A 21,435-nucleotide genomic window follows, 5' to 3' on the forward strand; every position below is an offset into this window, starting at 1 on the left:
TTAGTGAGATTTTGGGAACGTGCGCATCCTTTTCTTTCTTAACTGTGGCGGGGGACGTACCTTTTGCTTGTAGTTCAGCCACTCAGAGGAATTACCAGAAGAGAGGGTTCTAAGTATCTGAAGGCCATCTGGCTGTGGGGTGTGTTGCTGTGGTTTCTGGAGTTTCTGTAGCTGAGCTGGCTAGAAAGGGGAGCATTTCCTTCTCCACTCGCTGCTCTGTGTGTTTGGGCCCTGAAGCTTCGTGCTGGGTAAACCGTGATGACCTTTCCAGTCAGAGAATGGTTGTTCTTTGGCTGTGGATGTATGGGTAAGGTGTTCTCCAGGTAGACCCTCCAAATAAATCTAAGAAACTTAAAAAAAAAAAAAAATTACCGTTCCTTTCTCCCCAAGCAAGTAAAAAAAAAAAAAAAAAAGGAAAAAAGGAAGAGAGAGAGATGGGGTCACAGAGTGTAGGTTTTGGTCCTTGCTTATGTGCAGACTCGCGTCAGCTTGTCTGATGGCATTGTCTGTGAGATGTAGCGCCCCCCAGAACTCTCCCTGGTGCAGACCAGTGGGGGGTAGATTCATGTGAGTACTGCTTCTGGGTCCGATGGGTGTTTCACTTCTTCCTGGAACCTGCTTTACATTATTCATGTCTTTGATGGTGATTGCTAGTGGTCCCTCAACCTAGGTGGTGTTTGTCTGTAAGCTTTCTGCCCTGTGGGACTCTGGCCTTCCAGAAGAGAATTACTTACCATTTGGCCTCCCCCAGAAGGCCCCCTTGACTTCTGGCTTACTAACTTTGTGTTCGTGTGTTTGTCTTTTGTGGAGATCTAAATGGCACCAGACCCATGGAAGTCCTTTCTTTACTCCATTTTCTTTCAGACGTCCTTGCTATCTAGATGTTAAGACTTGTTCCCTCCTTTGGTGCAGATAGTTTCTTCTACTCGTTGTTCTTTTTTTTTTTTTTTTTTTAATTTTATTTATTTATTTGACAGAGACAGCCAGCGAGAGAGGGAACACAAGCAGGGGGAGTGGGAGAGGAAGAAGGCAGGCTCCCAGCAGAGGAGCCTGATGTGGGGCTCGATCCCAGAACGCCGGGATCACGCCCTGAGCCGAAGGCAGACGCTTAACGACTAAGCCACCCAGGCGCCCCTCCACTCGTTGTTCTTAACACCAATTCAGTCTTTCTTTGTGCAGGTGGCCTTGAGGATGGGGGCTGTCTTCCCTGCAGCATCTCCATAGGCCGATGAGGCCATTCGGCAGCCGGAAGCAGTCCTTCACCTCTTCCGGTTTGACCACCGGTGCTGCCCACTGTTTCCCTCTCTTCCTATTTGAAGGATGCAGCCAGCTCTCAGTTACTTTTAGGATTAGAGACCTCAGCTATATCTAATGATAACACGTTGATGGTTCTTCCAAGTAGTTAGCCGGTCACTTTCTCTCTTTTTCCACGTGTGCACATAGGTATTTAGAGCTTGCCCCCCAAGCTTGGCATATTACAAGCATTTCCTCAAAACCTGAACTTCTCCCCCATAAAATCTTTAATGATGGCACGTGACAGAATCATACCTTATGTTCTTACTGTATATAATCCTGTCAATACTGAGCAACGCTGCAGAGTGTGATTTCCCAGAAAATCTAGTGATGCGAAGACCCCACTTCCTGCCATAAGTTGAACGTCCGAGCTTGTCTTACCTTGACCAGCAGGCTGGCGGCAGTGTTCCAGTCACACTTTTTGCTCTCTTGCAGTCCCCGGCGGTACTTCCTCCTGTCCTCTCAGATGGCTGTCCACCCCGAGTACAGAGAAGACCTGGAAGCCCTCCAGGCCAAACACGGGGAGTCGGTGTTAGTACTGGATAAATGCACCAACCTGTCAGAGGGCGTCCTCTCGGTGCGTAAGCGCTGCCGCGAGCACCAGGTCTACGATTACCCCCAGGTGCTGCAGGTGAGTGTCCGCCCATCACGCTCTCCGGGCTCGGGAGCGGTCCCTTCCGCGAAGTAGCACGCACCCCAGCAGCAGGCCATGTTTTCCCCACGCAGCCAGGGCACTGACCCAAGGGGAGAAGAAGACGCAGTCCTGCTCCTTCCCGGCCGCGCGGGCCCTCACGTGCGTCCGCGTCTGGCGTGCTGTTTTGTGCAGAGCTGCTTGGCCTCTGAGTGCTCCTGCTCCTTTCAGACACTCGTTACACTCCAGAACCGCAGCTGAGATGGGTTTACGGAGAGGTGGGCAAACGTATTTTACTTTTATCCCTGTATTCATAAGCCCGTCCAGAGAAGTTTCCTTCTGGAACGTGGCGGCTTGTATCCTCTGACATGTGGGCCCACAAAGCCGCAGTCAGCGTTTGCTGGGAATGGAAGGTTTTCATTTTTTGTTACTGTTTTGTCTGTTGGTGTTTTGCCACCCTCGCCATGTCCTGCTGGTAGTATGTCCTTTGCCTGAGTCATGGACATGGCACTATTTCCAGAATCCCGGGCAGAGTAGTCCTTTGGGGGATGTTTTAAGCATAAGCAGGATGCTTGACATTCCAAGGGCATGGGGGTAGGAAAGGAGAAAGTGAGTTTTGTTCCCTGAAATATTTAAAATAGTTCAAGGAGAAATAGCAAGGAGCTGGTGTGATTTTTTTTTTTTTTTTCCCAGTCTCCAAAGAGAGCTGGCCCATGCTGAGATTGTTAAAATACTTTCTCTCAGAGAGTGCTGCATCTCCTCTGGAATGTCTGACTGATAACAGTGGTGATGTGAGCAGGAGTATTTATAGTAACCTTTGTCTAGACAGGAAAAATGGTTATCAGCACGTGTGTCCACATCTGGATGCCGACTCTCAGGGCAGGCTGAGCTGCCCACCTGCACCTCTGGGTGCCATGACTGATTCTCTTCAGCCCTTGCTGCTTTCTCACGTATCCTCAGAGGAGTTTGGCATATTGAGTTTCTTTACATTTTTTCTGAACTTTCCTTTTCTCTAGCTGTAAAGATGAAACAGTGGTTTTTGTTTTTTTTAATCTTTTTTTTTCCTCCTGAAGAGGCAAAAACTGGGAGAAACTGGGTGTTAGAGAGAGGATCGCTTCTTATTTTGGCTTACCTGTTGAAACTGTTCTCCTGTATGTCTCTCATTTTCTGAAATGATCCCCACATTGACTAGGCTTGAGGGAGGGAGGGGAGAAGAAATTTTTTGAGACTTTGCCTTCTGTTTGATTTATTGTTCTAAGAACATATCCGTGTGTTTTCAAAGGCACCGCATTCATGAAATGAATATCTTCTATGTACAGAGCACACTGTTTGATGCCACAAGGAGTAGAGAGATGAAGTTGATAGCTTCCCTCTAGGGCGTCCTCTAGAAAGCCTGCCATGCCCAGACAAATAATTCTGCTCTGAGGTAGGCCGAGGGAGCGCTGGAAGCAATGCTCGGCCCCCGGGCCACAGTGAGTTTACATGGGAGACTAGGGCTGGGGGGAATCCGGCTGTGGGAGGTCACATTATTGAGTGCCCAGAGAAGACTTGGACGTTGGCTCTGGACATGCCGGATGCCACCAGTAGCGGCATTGAGACGACACTGAAGAGTGGAAATACCAAGCATTGCGGCCCGTTAAGCTTTTCCAGTTACCCTGGTGTGAGCTTTTATCCATTAGCATTTTCAGTCGGGATGTCTCAGTAGCGCTTGGCTTCAGCCCTCGGAAGAACTCCATGATCTGCAGCGATCAGAGTAAGTGGACCAGTGAAACTGGTTTGTGATCCCCTGCCTCTGCTTGTGTTCCTGTAGGAGGCCACTTTCTGTGTGGTCCTTCGTGGTGCTCGGCTGGGCCAGGCGGTACTGAGTGACATCTTACGCGCTGGCTGTGTCCCAGTGGTCATTGCGGACTCCTATATTTTGCCTTTCTCTGAAGTTCTGGACTGGAAGAGGTGAGTGTTCCCTTCTAATAAACTTCACACCAGTGGTTCTGTGTATATTAGGTTTTGAAAGCCCCCTCAGTAATTGCAATGCATACCTAGGTTTGAGAACTACTCCTGTAGATTGTTTTGCTGTATTTTCCATGAAAAGAGTTAGTCTGTGGGCCTAGAGCAGAGGTTCACAAACTGAGGCATTTGGGCCAAATATGGGAAGCTGCCAGGTTTTGTAAATAAAGTTTTATTGAAACGCAGCCACGCCCATTCGCTCACATATTATCTGCTGGCTGTTTTTGTGCTGCAGTGGCAGAGCTAAGTAGTTGTGGCAGAGGTGATACGGCCTGCAAAGCCTAAAATATGTACTATCTGGCCTTTTACCAAACATGTTCGGCGGCCCTTGGTCAAGCGCAGTGGTTCTCCACTGTAAGTGCAGAGTATACTCACCTGAAGGACTTGGAAAACGCCTGGGCCTTACCCTCAGGAACACTGCACTGCAAAGCTCCGTGGGTGAGATGTGTAGCCACAGCAATGAGGCGTGCTCTAGAGACTCTTCGGAGTTTGCGTAATGCTCCTAGCTGGAGGGGGGTGCCTCCGTGTGACAAACATGGGTCCCGCTTGGTTATGGCTGTCGCTGCTAGAATGATGGAAGAGCCCTCTGGTCTCACATTGTTTCATTTCCCTAGGACTTTGGCGGTTCAAGATTATTGAAAATTAGCTCCTTTTGTGTGCACCTGTCAGGCTTGACTCTGCCTCAGATACTTACTTACTTTCTCCTCTTCCAGCTAGCTATTCTGATATTTCTATTCATGTCTGATCACTGTGGGTATTTGAATAATGTGAGTAGCATTCATTCCTCTGTACATTCGTTCATCTCGTAGTTATGGAAAGTCTACTGTGAATAATGCAGTCTCAGCTCTTGAGGAGGCTGGGATCTAATAACGTGGGCTAAGTGCCGTCGTAGATGGCTGCGCAGAGGGCGGTGGAAGGCCAGAACGGGGGGGCCTCATTCAGCCTGAAAATCGAGGCTGTGTAGTTCTTTTTATGTTAGAGACGTGCTGAGCCACCTCCAGCGTGGCTGGAGCACACGGGTGGCGTGGAGGAAGGTGAGGAAACGCAGCGGGCGAGAGGACGCCTTTGAGAAGGTGGGCCCTGAGGAGAGGAGGACGAGGAAGGGCCGCTCACCGGAGGGAGTGCTGAAGGCGGGTGCGGGTGTTGTTTCTGCTCAGGAGGACGTAGCGGGACAGGTGTGTAGAGGTGCTCTGTGTACAGGGCCGTGTGTATAGAAACTGTCTTGCTGTCGTCTCTAGAGCATCTGTGGTTGTGCCGGAAGAAAAGATGTCCGACGTGTACGGTATCCTACAGAGCATCCCGCAAAGACAGATTGAAGAAATGCAGCGGCAGGTAAGAGGCCCGGGGTGGTGTCCTTGGGGGGGGTGACGTGGGTGGTTCGGAAGGGCGGCCTGCACGGTGGGGATACACGTCGACAGAGCTGAATGCATGAGCGGGGTTATTTCCTCCGCTACACCCGCTCACCGGACTGAAGAGAGGAAAGCGGACTCAGGTGGGTCGCATCAGGTGACGTCTGAGGGAGTAACTCTCAGAGATTTAAAAACTCCCCTGAGGTGAGCGTCTGTTTTTATGTTTTAGGGTCATGGTGTAGCCGTGTGTTCAGGGCAAAGCTGAGCCTTTCTGGAGGGTGGTTCTCAGAGCAGGTGACCATTGTCATGACTAAGGCAGCCCAGGAAGTGGCGTCATTTCGGGGTGATGTTTCTGAGTAGCTGTTGACCAGGAGAAAGTGGTCGGGGCAGCTGGCCTAGGTGCCCGGTTCCAGCGGCCTCCCTCACGGAGGGGTGCTCCCTGTCCCTGGAGCGGGTGCCGCACCCCTGCCTCACTGTCCGGTTTCTCATCCTCCTCCTTATACCCCTTCCCCTGGGCTGCTCTCCACGGTCTGCAGCGTGCCGCCAGGGGCCCCAGAGTCCTGCTTCACTTGCTTTTCCCTCTCCAGAGAGAAATGTAGTGGAGCTGAAATGTCAAGCAAGTTAAAAAAAAAAAAAAAAAAGACTACCCGAAAGTGGTACAGTGCTTGTGGTTTCTTTTCTTTTTAGTAGATTCTTAAGGTTTTTATTTTTGTCAAAATTATCTTTGTAGGAGATGAGCAGGAGAGGGGTTGGAGGCGTCTCAGCATTAGGTCTGTGACTGTCTGGCACCCGCAGCCCCGGCGGAGACCCTGCCTGTGACCTTGTCCAGGGTGTCAGGCCTCTGTCCGGGTGAGGGCGGGGATCTGGGCTTCGGACCGCTTTGTGATACACGTTCAGTCTGTCCTCTGCTTCTGGCCTCGTCTTTGCCCCCACCTGGGGTTCCGAGCGGACGACCTCGGTTGTTTCTGAGCTGATTTTCCTCAGCGGCTGCTTGGGCCGGAGAGCTGGCCACCACGTCTCGTTCTGCTCTTCTGGGACCGCATTTTGTTCTTCAGCTCGTCTCCCATCTTCTTGATCTTACAGTGACTATGCCTTTATTTAAAAAAAAATTGTCATAATCGTCATTTTAGGGTTTTAGGAGGCAGTGAAAATTAGCGGATGTGTTGAGTCCACCACAATTACTTTAAACCACGGAGACAGCCGCGTCAGACAATGCCGGCCGTGCAGGTGCTGCCCTCAGACTGCCTGCGCCCCTGCCTTCTTGGCCGGGCACCCACTCTGCCCACGGCCAGGGATTTGCCTTCTCGGGACCTCAGTGACCTCATCTGTAACACATGTTGGCACTGAGACTGGAAAACAAATCACGGGGCGCCTGGGTGGCTCAGTCGGTTAAGCATCTGCCTTCGGCTCAGGTCATGATCCCAGGGTCCTGGGATCCAGCCCTGCGTCGGGCTCCTTGCTCAGCAGGGAGTCTGCTTCTCCCTCTCCCAATATGCTCTCTTCCTCTCCCTCTGTGCACGCACACTCTCCCTCTCAAATAAATAAAATCTTTTTAAAAAAGCACAGTTGGATTTTAGCCTCCCTGTTGTTTTTTCAGAGCTGTTCATGTTCATTTTAAGTATTCGGGCTTCTCAGTTATTACTTGACTACTGGCCTCATCTGAGTTTCAGTCAATTAGAAAATCTGTCTGGAGATTTCTAGATTCCTCATCTAAACCTATGGTTCTTACAAGTTGTGTAGAAGAAAATATTCCTTTTCACAGAAGAAGAGTCCTGGTGTCTGAGCTCTGGGTGTTTCTTTTTGGCATCTTGATTGATGAACATAAATAACTAAGTAGAGAGTCATCTGCCAAGTCAGATGCCATCTTAAGAGTCCAGTCTGACAAGGCCAAGTAAAAACCTAGCACCATCGTGTTGGGAAGGAGAACCACTGGGTTTTTGGAGCAGAGCTCTCACGGCCAGCTTTTGGAATGCCATTGTTCCACAGAGCAGGCTGGGGAACCACAGGTCTGAGACGGGCACAGCTGGTCGTTTCTGAGTCTGGGCTCCGAATCGTAGAACCATTGAGATGGAATGAATAGAGGTCATTAAAAATAGGGCACTTTGAGGTTATTTGGGTTCAGAGAGATATACTTGGAGTCAAAAGACTTGGATATGAGCCCTGGGCTCTGTCCCTATGAATTTATCTGACAGTGATAAGTCACCAAAGCTCACTGGGCTTTCATTTCCACACTTGTGAAATGATGGGGTTGGCGAGATCTCTCTCACATTTCATTCAGCTGTTTAAAAAGTCTGTGAACCTCTTGTCCTTAGCAAGAATATCACTGTCCTTGACAGCATGAATGACCAAGTGGCTGTCTCTTCTCTGCTGCACGCTTCTAGGCCCGAGGGCCAGTCATCTCCTCGGGTGATGAGTGCCCCACATTTTGTCAACTTGGAGAGAACGGCAGTCTTGGCACTTACCTGCCTCCTTTTCCAAGTCTTCCTTCGTCTTTCTCATGTCCCTCTTCTCCGCTGCTTTGAGGCCTTCTACAGCACTCCACTGCAGTGCCCCGTGGAGTCCTGCTCCCCTTTCCATGAATATTCTGTGTGCCCCAAAACGACATCTTTTCTTCTGTCAATCTCAGATTTCTAGACTGGACTGATCTCAACCAAAAGTGAAATTAACTGGTTGAACTAATTCCCAGAGAGGTATAAGGATGACGAGGTTCAGCTCCTAGATGCCAGTAGCACAGCCTTTTCCCAAGCTGTGATAACCAAAAAAGTCTGTAGATACTGTTAAGTGTCCGGTGTGGGGCAACATTGCTTTGATTGGGAACCACCGGCCTATTGATAGTGAAGGTCTCATCTAAGATTAGAGAGAGTTCTTTTGTTCTCTAGGACCCTTTGCAGAGTCTGCTTGTCATTTTGTCCTCTGTTTACTGTCCATCGATTTAACCGGACCTTGGCAGGAGCGGCTGAAAAACTAGCACACACTTGGTTCTGCAAAGTTTTTACACCTCAGTGAATTCTCTTTAGGGAGGTCAAATTCGGATCTCTTTGTAAGACAGGCATAAACTTCTAGGGAAATCCTGTGTATCAGTAGTCGATGTCTGTAGAGCCCGTGGTGGAGCAGGTCAGAATGAGCTGAGCTCGAACAACAGTCCGCATTTCTTGCTCAGCAGCTGAAAACCAGCTTGAGAAGCTGCAGGGACAATGGCAGCCAGCAGAGGTCTCCATCCACTTTTAAGTGACTCGTTTTCTTTGGGCGGTGTAAATGTTTCCAAGAAATCCTAAGGTGCTTCTCACTGGCATTGTCCTGTAGTCGGTCTCCAGAGACTATTTCTTTCAGATGAGGAAATAGTGCTGAGCACAGGATTTTTGCTGTCTGTAGATGGAACAGAGCTATGTTTCTGAATTGACCCCAGTGGTGTGGGGGTGCGATCTTGGTGTTGGAAATATTATAGTGACATTTTGCAGCTTAGAGCTCTGAATGAGGGAGGTTGCAGTGTGACTGGTGGGGACCACGGTGAAAGTCTTCATCATGACTTGGGCATTAGGACGCACCAAGCTAGAGACACTTTGCCTGGCAAGGAAAAATAAGTAAATTTGCTTCTGACCTTAGATGTGATGTCGAAGCAGCCATAAAGTTAAGTACAAGGCTAGGCCTAAAGAAAATAAGTTATCTACTCCTGAAAGCTGATGAGAGTATTAGACAAGCTCGGGGAGGCTTATAGGTTTTCTTTGTGGGTCAATTAAAAACCAGTTCTTTCAATTAGTAGAGGGTAAGAGTTACACAGAATAAAGCCAACATACCAGTTGACCTTTTATTGTCCCACGAGCTACATTAACTAGTTAACTTAGTGAAGCTCTAATTAAGTGTTGGTTTTTCAAGGGCTGATGGTGAGAGATAATAATAAACCTGTGATCCCCAGTCACGGAGGCCTAATCACCCATCATCTTGGTGATGTGTGGGTATAAGCACAGAGAAAGTTGAGAAGATGATGCACATTTTCTGAAGTATATTAGCAGGTCTAAAATGGAAGGGAGAAGTTATGGACTAAAGTTGTCAGGGACAGATTTACTGGCGAGGTAGCAGTGGAGAGGCCTATCAACCACCTCTCGTACATTGGAAGACAGGAGGAAGTATGCAACTGAACATTTTTCTGTAGTCAGAAGGAACATCCATCTGCCCAGTCTCTCTTGAACGACTGTGGAAAAGAAAGCAATCTAGGATCTTGGAAGCCTGGGTAGACACGGGACTGTATAGTTGGAGATGTTTGTGTGGATAGGGAGGAAGACGTAAATGGATCCACGGTTTATCTGTTGAGTGGAGTTTCCAAACATTCTTTTATTGGTCAGTGGCTCCACCAGCAGTGACCTCTAACCTCAGCCACACTAGGAGGTGGAAGTCAGGAGCCTGCCTTGCCTTTGAACTCTTCTTTGTACTCAATTGACTGGGAGCCTTTGAGGTGGCAGAAATAGTCAGCATCTTCTTTTCTCTCTGGCCTTTAAGCTTGGGTGAGTTAAAATATCAGTTTCTTTTCAGTCTGTTACACTGACCCATCTCCGTTTGCCTTCGTATTTTCCTACTAAGCGTACCAAGTATTTTTGCTGCTGAGGAGTACCTGAAGATATAATTGACTGATGGGGAAAAAGACCAAACACTTCTTTTTAAGAAAATAAAACCCCAGGCATGCGGCACCCTCACCGACCAGGACTACAGTTAGGCCTCGCTGTCATAAAGGAGAGAGCAGAACAGAACTCAGCAGCAAATGTGTGTGTGCATTCCGGAGGTCGCGCACTTTGTCCACAGGACGGCCCCTAAAACGAGGCTTGTATTTTATTTTACTTACATGTAGTTTCAACACGGTGACTTACCCAGTTTTCATAGTTAGGATAGCTTAGAAGTCACAGATTGGAAGGGCAGGAAGACTATAAGGAAGGGTCTCTGAGATGGGTCATCTGCCAGTCTGGCATGAATAGCGAAGATGGAAAAGCGATGTCAGAAATAAAAGTCTCAGTACATTGGGTCTATGGCCGACTGCCTTGCAGGCTTCACTGTATCCTGGGTGTGTCAGTGTAAGACGGCAGAATTCCTCGATTCAAAGAGTACATGTTTGTTTGTTTTTCATACTTTGGATTTCTGACATCCAAATGAGACTTGCCATCAGTTTGAACATTGAATATGGTTTCTGCTTTTTCCGCTAAAGCTGTTATTGATGGGGTGTCTTAAAATTGAGGAAGTACAGAAATTGCTATTCTTGGTGATGCCCTTGAATCTTTAAGTGAAGGTTTAAATTTTGTTTAGCACATACATATATATTTTTAAAATAGTGGTTCTTAATATACTTTATAAAGTTTTTATAACATTTGTCCAAAATGTTTGTTTTTACAGACTCTTAAACACAGAGAACAAACTAATGGTTACCAGAAGGGGGTGGGTGGGGGATGGGGGAAATAGGTGAAGGGGATTAAGTACACTTATGATGAGCACTGAGTAATGTATAGAATTCCTGAATAACTGTATCGTACGCCTGAAATTAACATAATATTGCATGTTAACTCTACTGGAATTAAAATTAAAAACTTAGTAAAAATGAAAAAGTTTTTATTTTTAAGAAGTGTCTCATGTTGCAGTGAAAGGTGTAAACCCTCAGATGTCTAGAAACCTCGGCAGCCCCATTCTCTGAAGGGTCCCCATGCGGGTGGCTTGCCTGTCCTGTCCATCGACAGTGATATAGCTGTCCATGTCCACTTCCCCCTCCCTCCCTCACCCCAAGCATACGCGTTTACAAAGCAAACTGCTTAAACAGAGTAGTGAGATAGGCAGGCAGTTGGGTAATCTGAACGTTTTCATGTGAGGACACTGAGGATAAAGGCCCATAAAGTAGTCCTCCCAAGACCGCACACCATGTGAGGGACAGACAAGGAGCACACTCTCTTTAGCTGTCCACAACGTTATTCAAATCACAGAACTGTGTGGCCTGGATTGAGGCAAAAAAAAAAAAAAAAAAAAATCAGATGAACTTTCCAATAATTCAAGATGACCGATTATTGGATAGTCTTCTCAAAAAAGTGGTCGCTTGAGACATTTAGGGCTGGCTGGATGCATCCCTGGAAATATATTATGAAGAATATGGAAAATATTTCACTTCTAATTTCCAGAATCAATATTGTACTGTCTGTCATTTTTATCCCCCCACCTGTGAAATTGAAATTTTTTTTATGTACTTGAACTCTTACAGCTTTTTAAAAAATGCCAAATATTCCCTGCCTCCTTTTCTCCCCCACTCTCTGGCCCTGACAAGTCACTCCAAGCTGTGTTTCCCAATCTCTGCTTTCGTACTGGGTTGCTTGCCCTTAAACAAAACACGTTGACCTGATCCCTGCAGTTCTTCCTGTGAAACAGACAGCCACGGTTCTGACACAAAGCTGGGCTCTTTGGCCCATGGGAGAGCCGTGGGGATTGAGTGCGACCACTTTATGGGATAGTCTGAATTTCATAATTTCTTTTCAATAGCACTGGATTCTGTGCGTTTGAGTTTTCCTGAATGTATAAATCCACGTTGCGAAACAGATTGATTAATGTATATTGTTTAAAGCAGGATAAAATAAAAACTCATTTAATTGGAACCCTTAAGGAAGAGCATTTTTTATGTGTTTCACTTCTTTTTCTCCCCCAGCTTTAGTATTAAGAACCTTATTGGAAAAAGACTTTTGCCAAGTATCTGATGGGAAGCCAAGAAAAGCATTTTAATAGAACTGTCTCAAATTTATAGTGCACCAGGGCCTGTAAGTAAATTTCCCTGTCTTTAAGGTTCGCGCTGATTTGCAGTTATTTTGTATAGCTTCTGAGATTTAAGTCCTCACAGTCCAGATGGAGAGACCATAAAGCTGCTTTCCTTGGCAGCCCTGGCACACCTTGTCCACAGGCAAACAGAAATGAGTCGTGTGTGGAACCTGGTCTGGAAATGCTCACTTATCTTATTATGGTGCCAGTTTTAATTAGTTCAGTGGCTTTTCCTAGAGCAGCCCACCTAAATATTCTCCAAATTTAGGAGAATTAGAGTCTTTAATTTCATAATGCAAACCCATCAAATAAATATGTATTAAGCACCTGCTCTTTTCCTAGTATTATACAGGCATATTGAGGGAGATTTTTTTTTTTTAAAAGCAGGGGGAACGACACAGATCCTGCCTTTAAGAAAGGCCCTGATTCTGCTGGGGAGAGTACTTTCAGTAATACACCCAGTAGAAGGCCAGAAGTGCTGTCACTTAGTTGTGCATGGAGAGTCAGGAGTAGACCGGAGGTGAAGGGAATCTTCACGGCCAGCTAGTCTCGGATAGGAGGACGGGATGCTCTGGGAGGGTACTGACCTCCTCCCCGGGGTGGCTGCTGTGAGAACGACTTGGCAAGTAAGATGGAGCACAACGAGCAAGGACTTTGAATAGCCCCGGCAAAGAACTCTGTAGGAAGTAGGAGGCTAGAGGAGATCAGTGAGGAGAGGAGAGGAGTGAAATGATGGGTGATGGGAGGGGAAAGCAGTATTCATTAAGGAGATCGAGAAACAAAATCAAAGAAGGGACCTTTGAAACTGCTCAACTCTTTCCTCGTATTTTATAAATGACACGTAGGCCCTGGAGTTCAGGTGACCTTTTTTTTTTTTTTTTAAGATTTTATTTATTTATTTGAGAGAGAGAGAGCGAGCACGCACACACAAGCAGGGGGAGAGGCAGGCAGAGGGCGAAGTGGGCTCCCTGCTGAGCAGGGAGCCGGATGTGGGCTCGATCCCAGGACCCTGGGATCATGGCTTAATGGACTGAGCCACCCAGGTGTCCTAAGTTCAGGTGATCTTGAAAATGAAGTTTTAGGGCCAGGGTTGAGCCTGACTGGAGCCCAGGTCTCCTGACTCCTGGTCTGACGATTTCGGGTGGGAGTAGGGGAGCCTGGGCACTGGGTACTGAAGTATTTTCTGGACCAAGGGTCATGACTTGTTAGTTAGATCTTGAAGTCCATTCATTGGGCGATGACTGGCGTTTTATTTTTTTTAAATGAAATATAATAGAAAGGCAAATATCAGCATATTACCCAGTGAAGATAAATACTTCCAGAAACTTCTTTTTCAGTTATATATGTAGATGACTTGTGGGGTGCAGTATAAAATGTATTCATTTCTTGGCGTGGGTCCTAGTCCAAAAAGTATGAAAAAGGTTGGTAGTGGCAAGCACATGGGTTTTCGAGTTGGAGAGACCTGAATTCAAATCCTAAACTGTGTGGCAAATCCTAACCTGTGACTGTGGGCTGGTTACTTAACTTGCCGAAGCTTCCCTTTTCTATCTCCGACCTGGGGCTAATGACGCTGTGGAGCAGTCCTATTGATTATGTGAAATCATGAAGCATCTGGGTTCTGGCCTGCTGGCTCCATGCTGGCAGTCACTTGGGATTGCTCTGCCTGGGTTTGGGTTTGAATATTGGAAGGAGCCTTCCGGTATGGAGTTAGGTCTTGAGGAACCACAGTGAGTTACCAGCATGGATGCATTACGCATTTGCTTCTGGGCTTGGAAACTTGAAACAGAATTTATTCCTGTGGGTCTGGTGTACTTTCTACATCTTGGCATGAAGGCAGTTCACCTCTCTGTTTTTCTGTTAGGATCAGAATGGCTGATTAAAATCAGTGGTTCTCTAGCTGGCCTTTAAAAAAAAAATTCATTGGCACGTTTGGATAAAGTACTATTACTTTTTCTTCTTTCCAGTGAGAAAAAAATTTGTACTGAGTCTTTTTTCCCTCTTCAAATATCTTCTCTGCCAAATGATGATTTTATTCATTTTTGGAACTGAAAAATTAAAAAAGAATAAACTTAGAAAAGTTAGAATCAGAATTGATGTTTGGGTGGTGCATGGTTGAAGAACTTGAGTTCATTGGGTAAGAACTAAAAATAAAGGGAATTTTTATGAGTGTTTAAGAGGACCAGCCAGATAGCTTTTAGAAATAGCTGTTGTTCCCATCCCACTGAAAAGAGACTGAGTTCTGTTATATGATTTTCCCGGTACTCTCTGCCTCTTCTTTTTTCCTCTCCTCCTCCTGCTACCTCTGCCTCCCTTCCCCCATTGCTTTCTGGCCAGCTCCATCCCAGATTTAAAATCCCGCTGGAGAGTGGGGACGAGAGCTTCATCCCCCGGATGATTTGGAGCAGGGGCTAAAACGCTGCCATAAATCTGTAGCTCATTTTAATGCCACGTTAAACCAGTGTGAGCGGCTGGTTTCCGTGGCCCCTGCCCTGTTTCTTTATGGGCCTCTTTGGCTCTTCTTTATAAAGAGGCCCCGCGGAGTCATTTTAAAGTTCTTATCAGTTTGCTGACAGCTATATGGGTCTTTCTGCCGAGTCCAGGAGCTCACGCCAGCGTGTGAAACTTCTGATATTAAAATCGAAGAAAAATGCCAGGCAGGAGGGATTGGGTGGTGTGGCCATGATCTGGAGGTCAAAGACTAGCGAGATTATTAACCTGTGCAGGTCCAGAACCCTGCCCTTGGCCGGGTGAGTCGCTCTCTTGGTTGGTGGAGGCAGGGCAGTGAGGGTTAGGCAAGGGAGGATTTTCCAAGGGCTTTTATTTTTATCCCTCGATTAGAAAGTGCCATTTCACTGGCCATTTGTGCTTTCAAGCTTCGGCAAGTGAGTTGGCAGCCCCGAAGGGCTAGGGGAGCCAGGTGTACCATGTACCTGTTTTGTAAATGCTGCCTGACCAGCTGGGCCTCTGCTCGCACGTCTTCACCCGCTCCAGCTTGCCGTGTCTTTGCCCACAGCATCACTTATCAAATGTAAAGGGACTATCATCAGTCTGCTTTGCTGGCCCTTTTAGACCAGTTTGCTAACCCCCAGTAATCCTTCCAGAGTGCTCCATGGAAATGCCAGGCCCTCTATAAATGTCAGCCTGCGATGCCTGGCCCTTTTTACCCTCTCACTCACAGAGACACGGACTGGAAGCTGCCCCTCCCTTTTCCCTACCACTTTTCCTTTCTTTCTTTGCTGGAAAACTCCCGCGGCAGACAGCTGAGGGGAAGGAAAAACCATTACCTGGATCAAGGCCAGGAGCTTGATGGGAGCTTCAAAATCTCTGGCATCTCCTGACCAGAATGTTTTTCCAGGCCTTTCAGAAAGTGCATCCCTTCAGTGTTCCAGCCTTGATTTCCAGAGCGGCCGGGGTGGGTGGGATATGCCCTCAGGATGTGCTTTCTGTCTGCCTGCGCTTCTCCTGACTGAAGCCTTAGGAAGAAATTGGTAGAGATTAGCAAAACCCAGTGGATGTGTACTTTTAAGTGCCGTGTACCCTTTTGGCACCAAACCCGTTATTTTTCCCTTTTCAGATAGTTTTGGACATGAGCAGTTTTGCCAGTGCGTTCAGTTTAAAATAGCCAGTTAACTTGGGGTGCGGCAAAAGCAAGGAATTTTTGTAGTACGTTAGTCTAATTATATGGCTGTTGATCTAGGATTAATGATTTTCATTGAGCGAACAATAAAAATATACGGGTTTGTTTTATTGGTCATGTAGCTCCTGTGGGGAGAGTAACTAGGTATAAAAACGAAACGAGCAATAAAACAAAATAAAATGCCTCAAACTCCAAAGTGATAGAACTACTTTTTTATACATTTTGGGGGGACTCAATTGATATCTGGTAATTAGCGAAGAAGTTTAACACACTGGGTATTATTGTTTATTGTGTAATTTTAACAAACTTACTGAAAATATTTAAGTTAGGAAAACTAAGTTACATAAAAATAATTGAGTATATTGGAAGTTCTGCATAAATACGTGATTATGATCAGTCATTGCACAGCCTTTTCATGATGGGCTGGCCAGTTTCCTCTTTGGGCATTGGTTGGAGCGCTGTCTCTGGCGTTAACATGGGTTAATCCCTCCTAATGAGTCCCCAGTATGGGACAATACTTCAGGAAATGGCCTCTCTAATAGAAGTGTTAAATATTAATTTGCAGCCTGTATAAGAATTGTCTGACTCTTTGGGGCTGGTTTCCCACAGAGTGGGACTATTTGTGAAGCATTTCTGAGAAATGATTGTTCATTACAGGAAACCCAGTGTAGCTTTTGTAAATTTGTTACATACTTACTTACAAAAATATCTAGGTTTGTTTACAAAACAATAATCTGTCAATTAGCAAGTGTTGTTATGTTTTGTAAAGAATTCACCGTGTTCAGTTCTTCAGTAAGGGTTCAAGTGATCCATAGGATTCCTGTCTGTATTTATAAATATTAATATAGATCATTATATATTTATGTGTATATATATATATATATATGCTGTCTCCCTCAGCATTGTGGATGTTGAAAGGATTTAGGGTTGCATAATGATTTTTGGCTTGGCATAGTTTTTGGCTTTATAATAGCACAATTAATCTTATAATCCCATGCTATTCTTCTTGGGAAGATTGCTGTAAGACTGAAATCTCGTATGTTTATTTCATGCTCCATCAGATCAGGACTGGTACAGAGGTAGCTCTGTGTGAACCATTTCTGGCAATATGGTTATCTCTGTCCTTGTAACTTAAGGCTCGTTTGTTATATTTCAATGTGTACTTCCCATTTTGATAAGGACTTTAATAGGACAGCAGTTCGCTTGTTATCTTTCGGATTCTAATACTTTTCATTAAAATATTTCAGATATCTGAAGTACGTATGTGTACTGAAGTATTTTTAACTTTCAGGTTAATTTGAGCAGGTCTTGATCTTATATATGTATCAAAGATCTTTGAGTGTTTTTTTTTCTGTTCTAAGCTGCAGACTGAGGGTTGGGTTTAGCAGTGAATGAGGCATTTTGGCATTTGACCGGAACGGGAAGATCTAGAAGCTGGGGACACGTCAGTGTGAATAGCACACTCATGGACTGTGGGGCAGTGTGTAGGGGGCAGTGGCCCTGAGTGGCTTCCCCGGAGCCTTGACCAACCCCAGTCTGTATTCCCCAGATCTCTGCCTAGCAAGCTGTAGGTAACTTCGACTGTGACGTTAACAGCAAGCAAGTCTTTGGAAATCTTTTTGGTGTAACCTGCAGATTGGAAACTATAGAGTCGAAAGATTTAAACTATCTCATCAGCTACCGTAGTAATTTTTCACTGTGAGGCAAGGGAAGGATCCAAATTCCCTGTGGGGATTTTCAAGCTTCACATACCTCTCTCACTTCCACTTGGTTCTTAACTGCTTTCTGGCATGGGGTGGTGGTGGGGGGTGGGGGGAACAGGGACATGGATTTCTCTTGAGAGTCCCTGCTCTGAGGAACCTCAGCTACTCTTACTCATGGGTATCTGTCATCCTTCAGGTGAGAAGGGACAGGGCGACAATTGAGAACCACTGACATAGCCAGTCTAGCTATTTCAAGCTTCCCTCTGTTCCGAGTCCCAGTTTGGAGAGTGTACATTGGGGTTCCCATTCAGGATCAACAGGAGAGCTTGTCTTAATAATTCTTAATCAGAAGATGGAGCTTTCCAGCAGCACGCAGCTTATAGAGGACTCGTGCGCTGGCCAGGTGGAACAGTGATCAACACCATTGGACCCACACTCCTCAGTTTCTCTTTTTCTGGGCATGTGTAGGCACAGTGGAAAGGGCTCACATGTGGCCTGTCTGTTGAGTTAGTATCTATAGCCAAAAAGGAGGAACCCGCCAGAGAAGATCTCCTTAACTTTCTCTAGTTGGATTGTCACTATGTGGGGAACAGGACAGAGGAGAGATCATCACCCTGAAGTAAGCCTTTATGTCTGTCTTCTTGGTCCCTTTGCATACTGTGTGTGTGTGGGGGGGGGTGTCTTAATTAAAGGGGGGCAGGCCTTTCCGATGTGCCTGGTTGGAGTGAGGCTTGTGTTACATTTGCCTTCTCTAATCCAACAAACTTAGGCTCGCGCTCCTCCTAGGTTTTAGCCTAGCAAACATGGGAAATCTCACCCCAGGCAGATTCCTGTACAAGTCATTGGCAGATGTTGTCGTCTTTATTTAGTTTTGGTGACAGATCTTGCTTGAAGTGTTCCAGTCTACCTTTCAGCTATTTTATGGAAGCAGCTGGGAGAGAGAGCTGGTGAGCTGCTAATCACTAAAGCAGCTCCCTGAGCTGACCTAGCGAATAGTGGGATTCGGAGGCGCGGATAGCTCAGAAAACTGGGCACGGCAGAAATGAATCTCTAGTCTCTTTGCTGAGAAGGTTTGCCCAGGCACAGTTTTATTGGTCAGTGGCTCCTGCTTTAGTAACCTTTCACCCCTATGGCTCTTGGAGGTACAAGCCACTGGCCGGCCTTGCCTTTGAACTCCTCATGGCTCCTGCCACCTCAAAGGCTCCCAGTCAGAAGCTTGTGTTTTGCTTGGGATCTCTCCTCACAGCAGGGCGTCAGCAGTTGGGAAAACTGATCCAGCCTTAGAACATTGATATATTTGAAGGTGATACCCCTGAGACTTGAAACCTATGGCTTTCTGTTTCAGGAGCTGTCTGTCATATGTCAAGAAACACGACTCAGACTACCCCTGCTTCTTCCTGGATCCCTTCTTGTTTCCCATAGGATAGGAGAGCATCACATTCAAGCATTCCCTACGAGTATTCACAAAGTCTTCCCCTACCTTCAAGCCCTTGGCCCCTTTTTCTTCTGACTTGCTCCAAGTAACATTTATTTTGAAAGAATTTTTCTTTTAAATTGCACTAAAACATGCAAATCAAGCCATCTTTGGTGTCTGGGATCATAATTAATGGTGAAGATGGCATAGTACACCAGCGTCGCAGGGCTCAGCTGTTCAGTCTTTGCTGCCAGAGCTGATGAACCCTACTTGTGAGAGAGCTCAGCTACACTTCTCACTGCCTTCTTGCTCCCACGCGACCTTCTGGGAAACTAGATCTTGCAAGGAGACGTAGAAAGAGTGTGGATCAGCCTCCCGCGTCTGCTTGGCTTCTTGTCTGAGGAACAGGAGTAAAAGCTTTATTATGGAGAGGCAAATCCAGGGACCCATTGATATTAGATGATTTCAGTATAGTTTCTTCATGAGAAATCAAAGTTCTCATTCTAAGAATATTGAGTAGAAAATGTCTCTTCCACTCATGATGCCTTTAACCTTGGAAAGGAGCAAATGATCTCTCTTGAGGTCCCCTGCTTGTCTAGAATCCAAATAGAATATTACTGACAATCTTTTGCAGAAAGGACATTCTGGCAAGGTCTTTCTCTGCGTCAGAGCAAAGATTGGGTTTTTAGCAGGTACTCAGGTGTTGGAAGAGGCGGGCCTGATTTTACTGCTGTCTTACTCTGTGGTCATGAGTATGGTCAGGAGCTTACGTTTCCCCGTTGGCAAAGGGCAGGGGGGCATTTTTATGTTAACACCTGTGTTTGACACTGTATTGGGAACTTCCTTCTGAAGATCTGATGAGGTAGCTATTATTCTTATTTTAAAAAAGGAGGAAGGCAAACCTTGAAGGCTAGTAGATGGCCTGAGCTTACACAGCAGACGTGGTAGATTTGGGATTGGGAAAAATTTGTGGCATGTGATGGAAAAGTATGAAGTTTATTTACAAAGCTCTAATATTCTTTGTTTAAAGCACCTTTTGAACTATTATAATGATCTACAATATTTATAGAATGCCCGTGTTGGGTAAGATACTGTACCTGGTGCAGGGCTCTACAAGCTAGGGCTCCCGTTCTGGAGATGCCAACAGGCTGAAGGGGAAGGTGTGTAACGTCCATTAATGTCTATGTTAGTTTGCTATGGCCTCTGTAACAAAATACCCCAGACTGGGTGGCTTATGCAACAGAAATTGATTTTCTCACAATTCCAGAGGCTGGAAGCCCAAGATAAAGGTGTCAGCAAGGTGGTTTTCTCCTGAGTCCTCTCCCTGGCTTGTTGCTGCTTTACATGTCATCCCTCTACGCACTTTGAGGGGACAGAGTTCTGTCCCTCAGTGTCTACACCAGGTACAAGAGTCAGACTCAGTAGTTGTCATTTAATTGGTGCCATTGAATTGGGTTTTGCTCCTTCCTGTGAATCTACTTCTGAGACGGTTTTTCCTCATCCCATTCTCCATTCCCGACCAGGTACGAGTGTAGAAAGGGCGGGCGTGAGGGTGAAGCATAAGCTGCTTCATGTGCCACGTGCACGTCCGTGTCGTCCTGCTGCACACCAGCACACAAGGAGGGGGCCTGGTGGGCTCCGCTCAGAATCTGCAGAGTGCCTCTGCCCTGGCCACCGGTTAGTGAGGTGGGACTTCCGTCGTGCTCTTTCATCACAACAGGGTGACAAGGGTATTATTAAAAGACTTTATTAAGCCCTGTAAGATCCTGGTTTTTATTTTATTTTGCTGTGTCAGTGGAAGGATTCTTAGCAGTGAGATTGGTTTTTCTCACTGAAATTTTGAGTATCACAATTCATGTTTTATCTGTAGAATGGAAAGGTTAAAGGTGCAGGATTATGTGCTAGGTTGAGAACTTCCGGATTTTAAAAAATGCTAGAGAATTTGAAAAAGATTTAATAATGCAGAAAACCTCTTAGTTGTGGTAAAAGTGATTCTTCATTTTTAATAAAACCTGTGTCTCTCAAGTTGGTTGATTTGGGGGCAGGAGGAACAGAGTGTCGCAGAGGAAACAGGTCTATGAAAGTAACGGATTCCTGTCCCTCAAGAGAAATTGTTAATTTATCCTTGTAACCATCCCTGCGTGCTGTTGGTTGCCTCACCCAAATACATCATCGGGATCCATGCCACCCCCGCCTTAGCTCACACATGCGCGTCCTGTAGCCTCAGGGTCAGGTAGATGGTCTGTTAGTTTAGTGATGAATTGTAATCAAGAAATTTGTTGAACAATTGCTTTTTCACTTTTGTTTTTAATGATGGAAACCTTGTCTCCTCGGCCAAGATAAGTTCATGGCCTTTAACTACATTATTTGTATGTTTTTCAGAGCATTGGATTCTCCTTGGCTAATAACCAGGGCACACGTTGTTCAGAAAACTAAGGAGACACCAGCTTCTAAGTTTATTGTTTGTAAAGCATGTAAATAAGGTGTTCAGAAGTTTGCTCCGTTGATCCATTAGTAAACCAGAGTTCTCCGCTACCATATCTCTTTAAAGGAAGCCATACTCAGCGCATTGATTTCCAACGGGCTAAGCCTGGGATGGAGGAGATGTCTGGATTTTATTGATTTTTGCTTGT

General features: G+C 46.0%; 1 protein-coding gene across 1 annotated transcript in view; it reads left to right on the top strand.

Annotated features, from left to right (window-relative positions):
- The window catches only part of EXT2 (exostosin glycosyltransferase 2), a 127,067-nt gene that overhangs the window by 16,053 nt on the left and 89,579 nt on the right, over nt 1–21,435 (top strand). The window contains exons 4-6 of the mRNA XM_045808771.2: nt 1,729–1,924; nt 3,735–3,874; nt 5,167–5,260. Of these exons, the coding sequence (XP_045664727.2) occupies nt 1,729–1,924; nt 3,735–3,874; nt 5,167–5,260 (430 nt within the window). The remainder of the gene's footprint in view (nt 1–1,728; nt 1,925–3,734; nt 3,875–5,166; nt 5,261–21,435) is intronic.

The sequence above is a fragment of the Ursus americanus genome, chromosome 24 (assembly GCF_024610735.1).
Source record: "Ursus americanus isolate L20-20 chromosome 24, mUrsAme1.1.p, whole genome shotgun sequence".
Lineage (NCBI taxonomy): Eukaryota > Metazoa > Chordata > Mammalia > Carnivora > Ursidae > Ursus > Ursus americanus.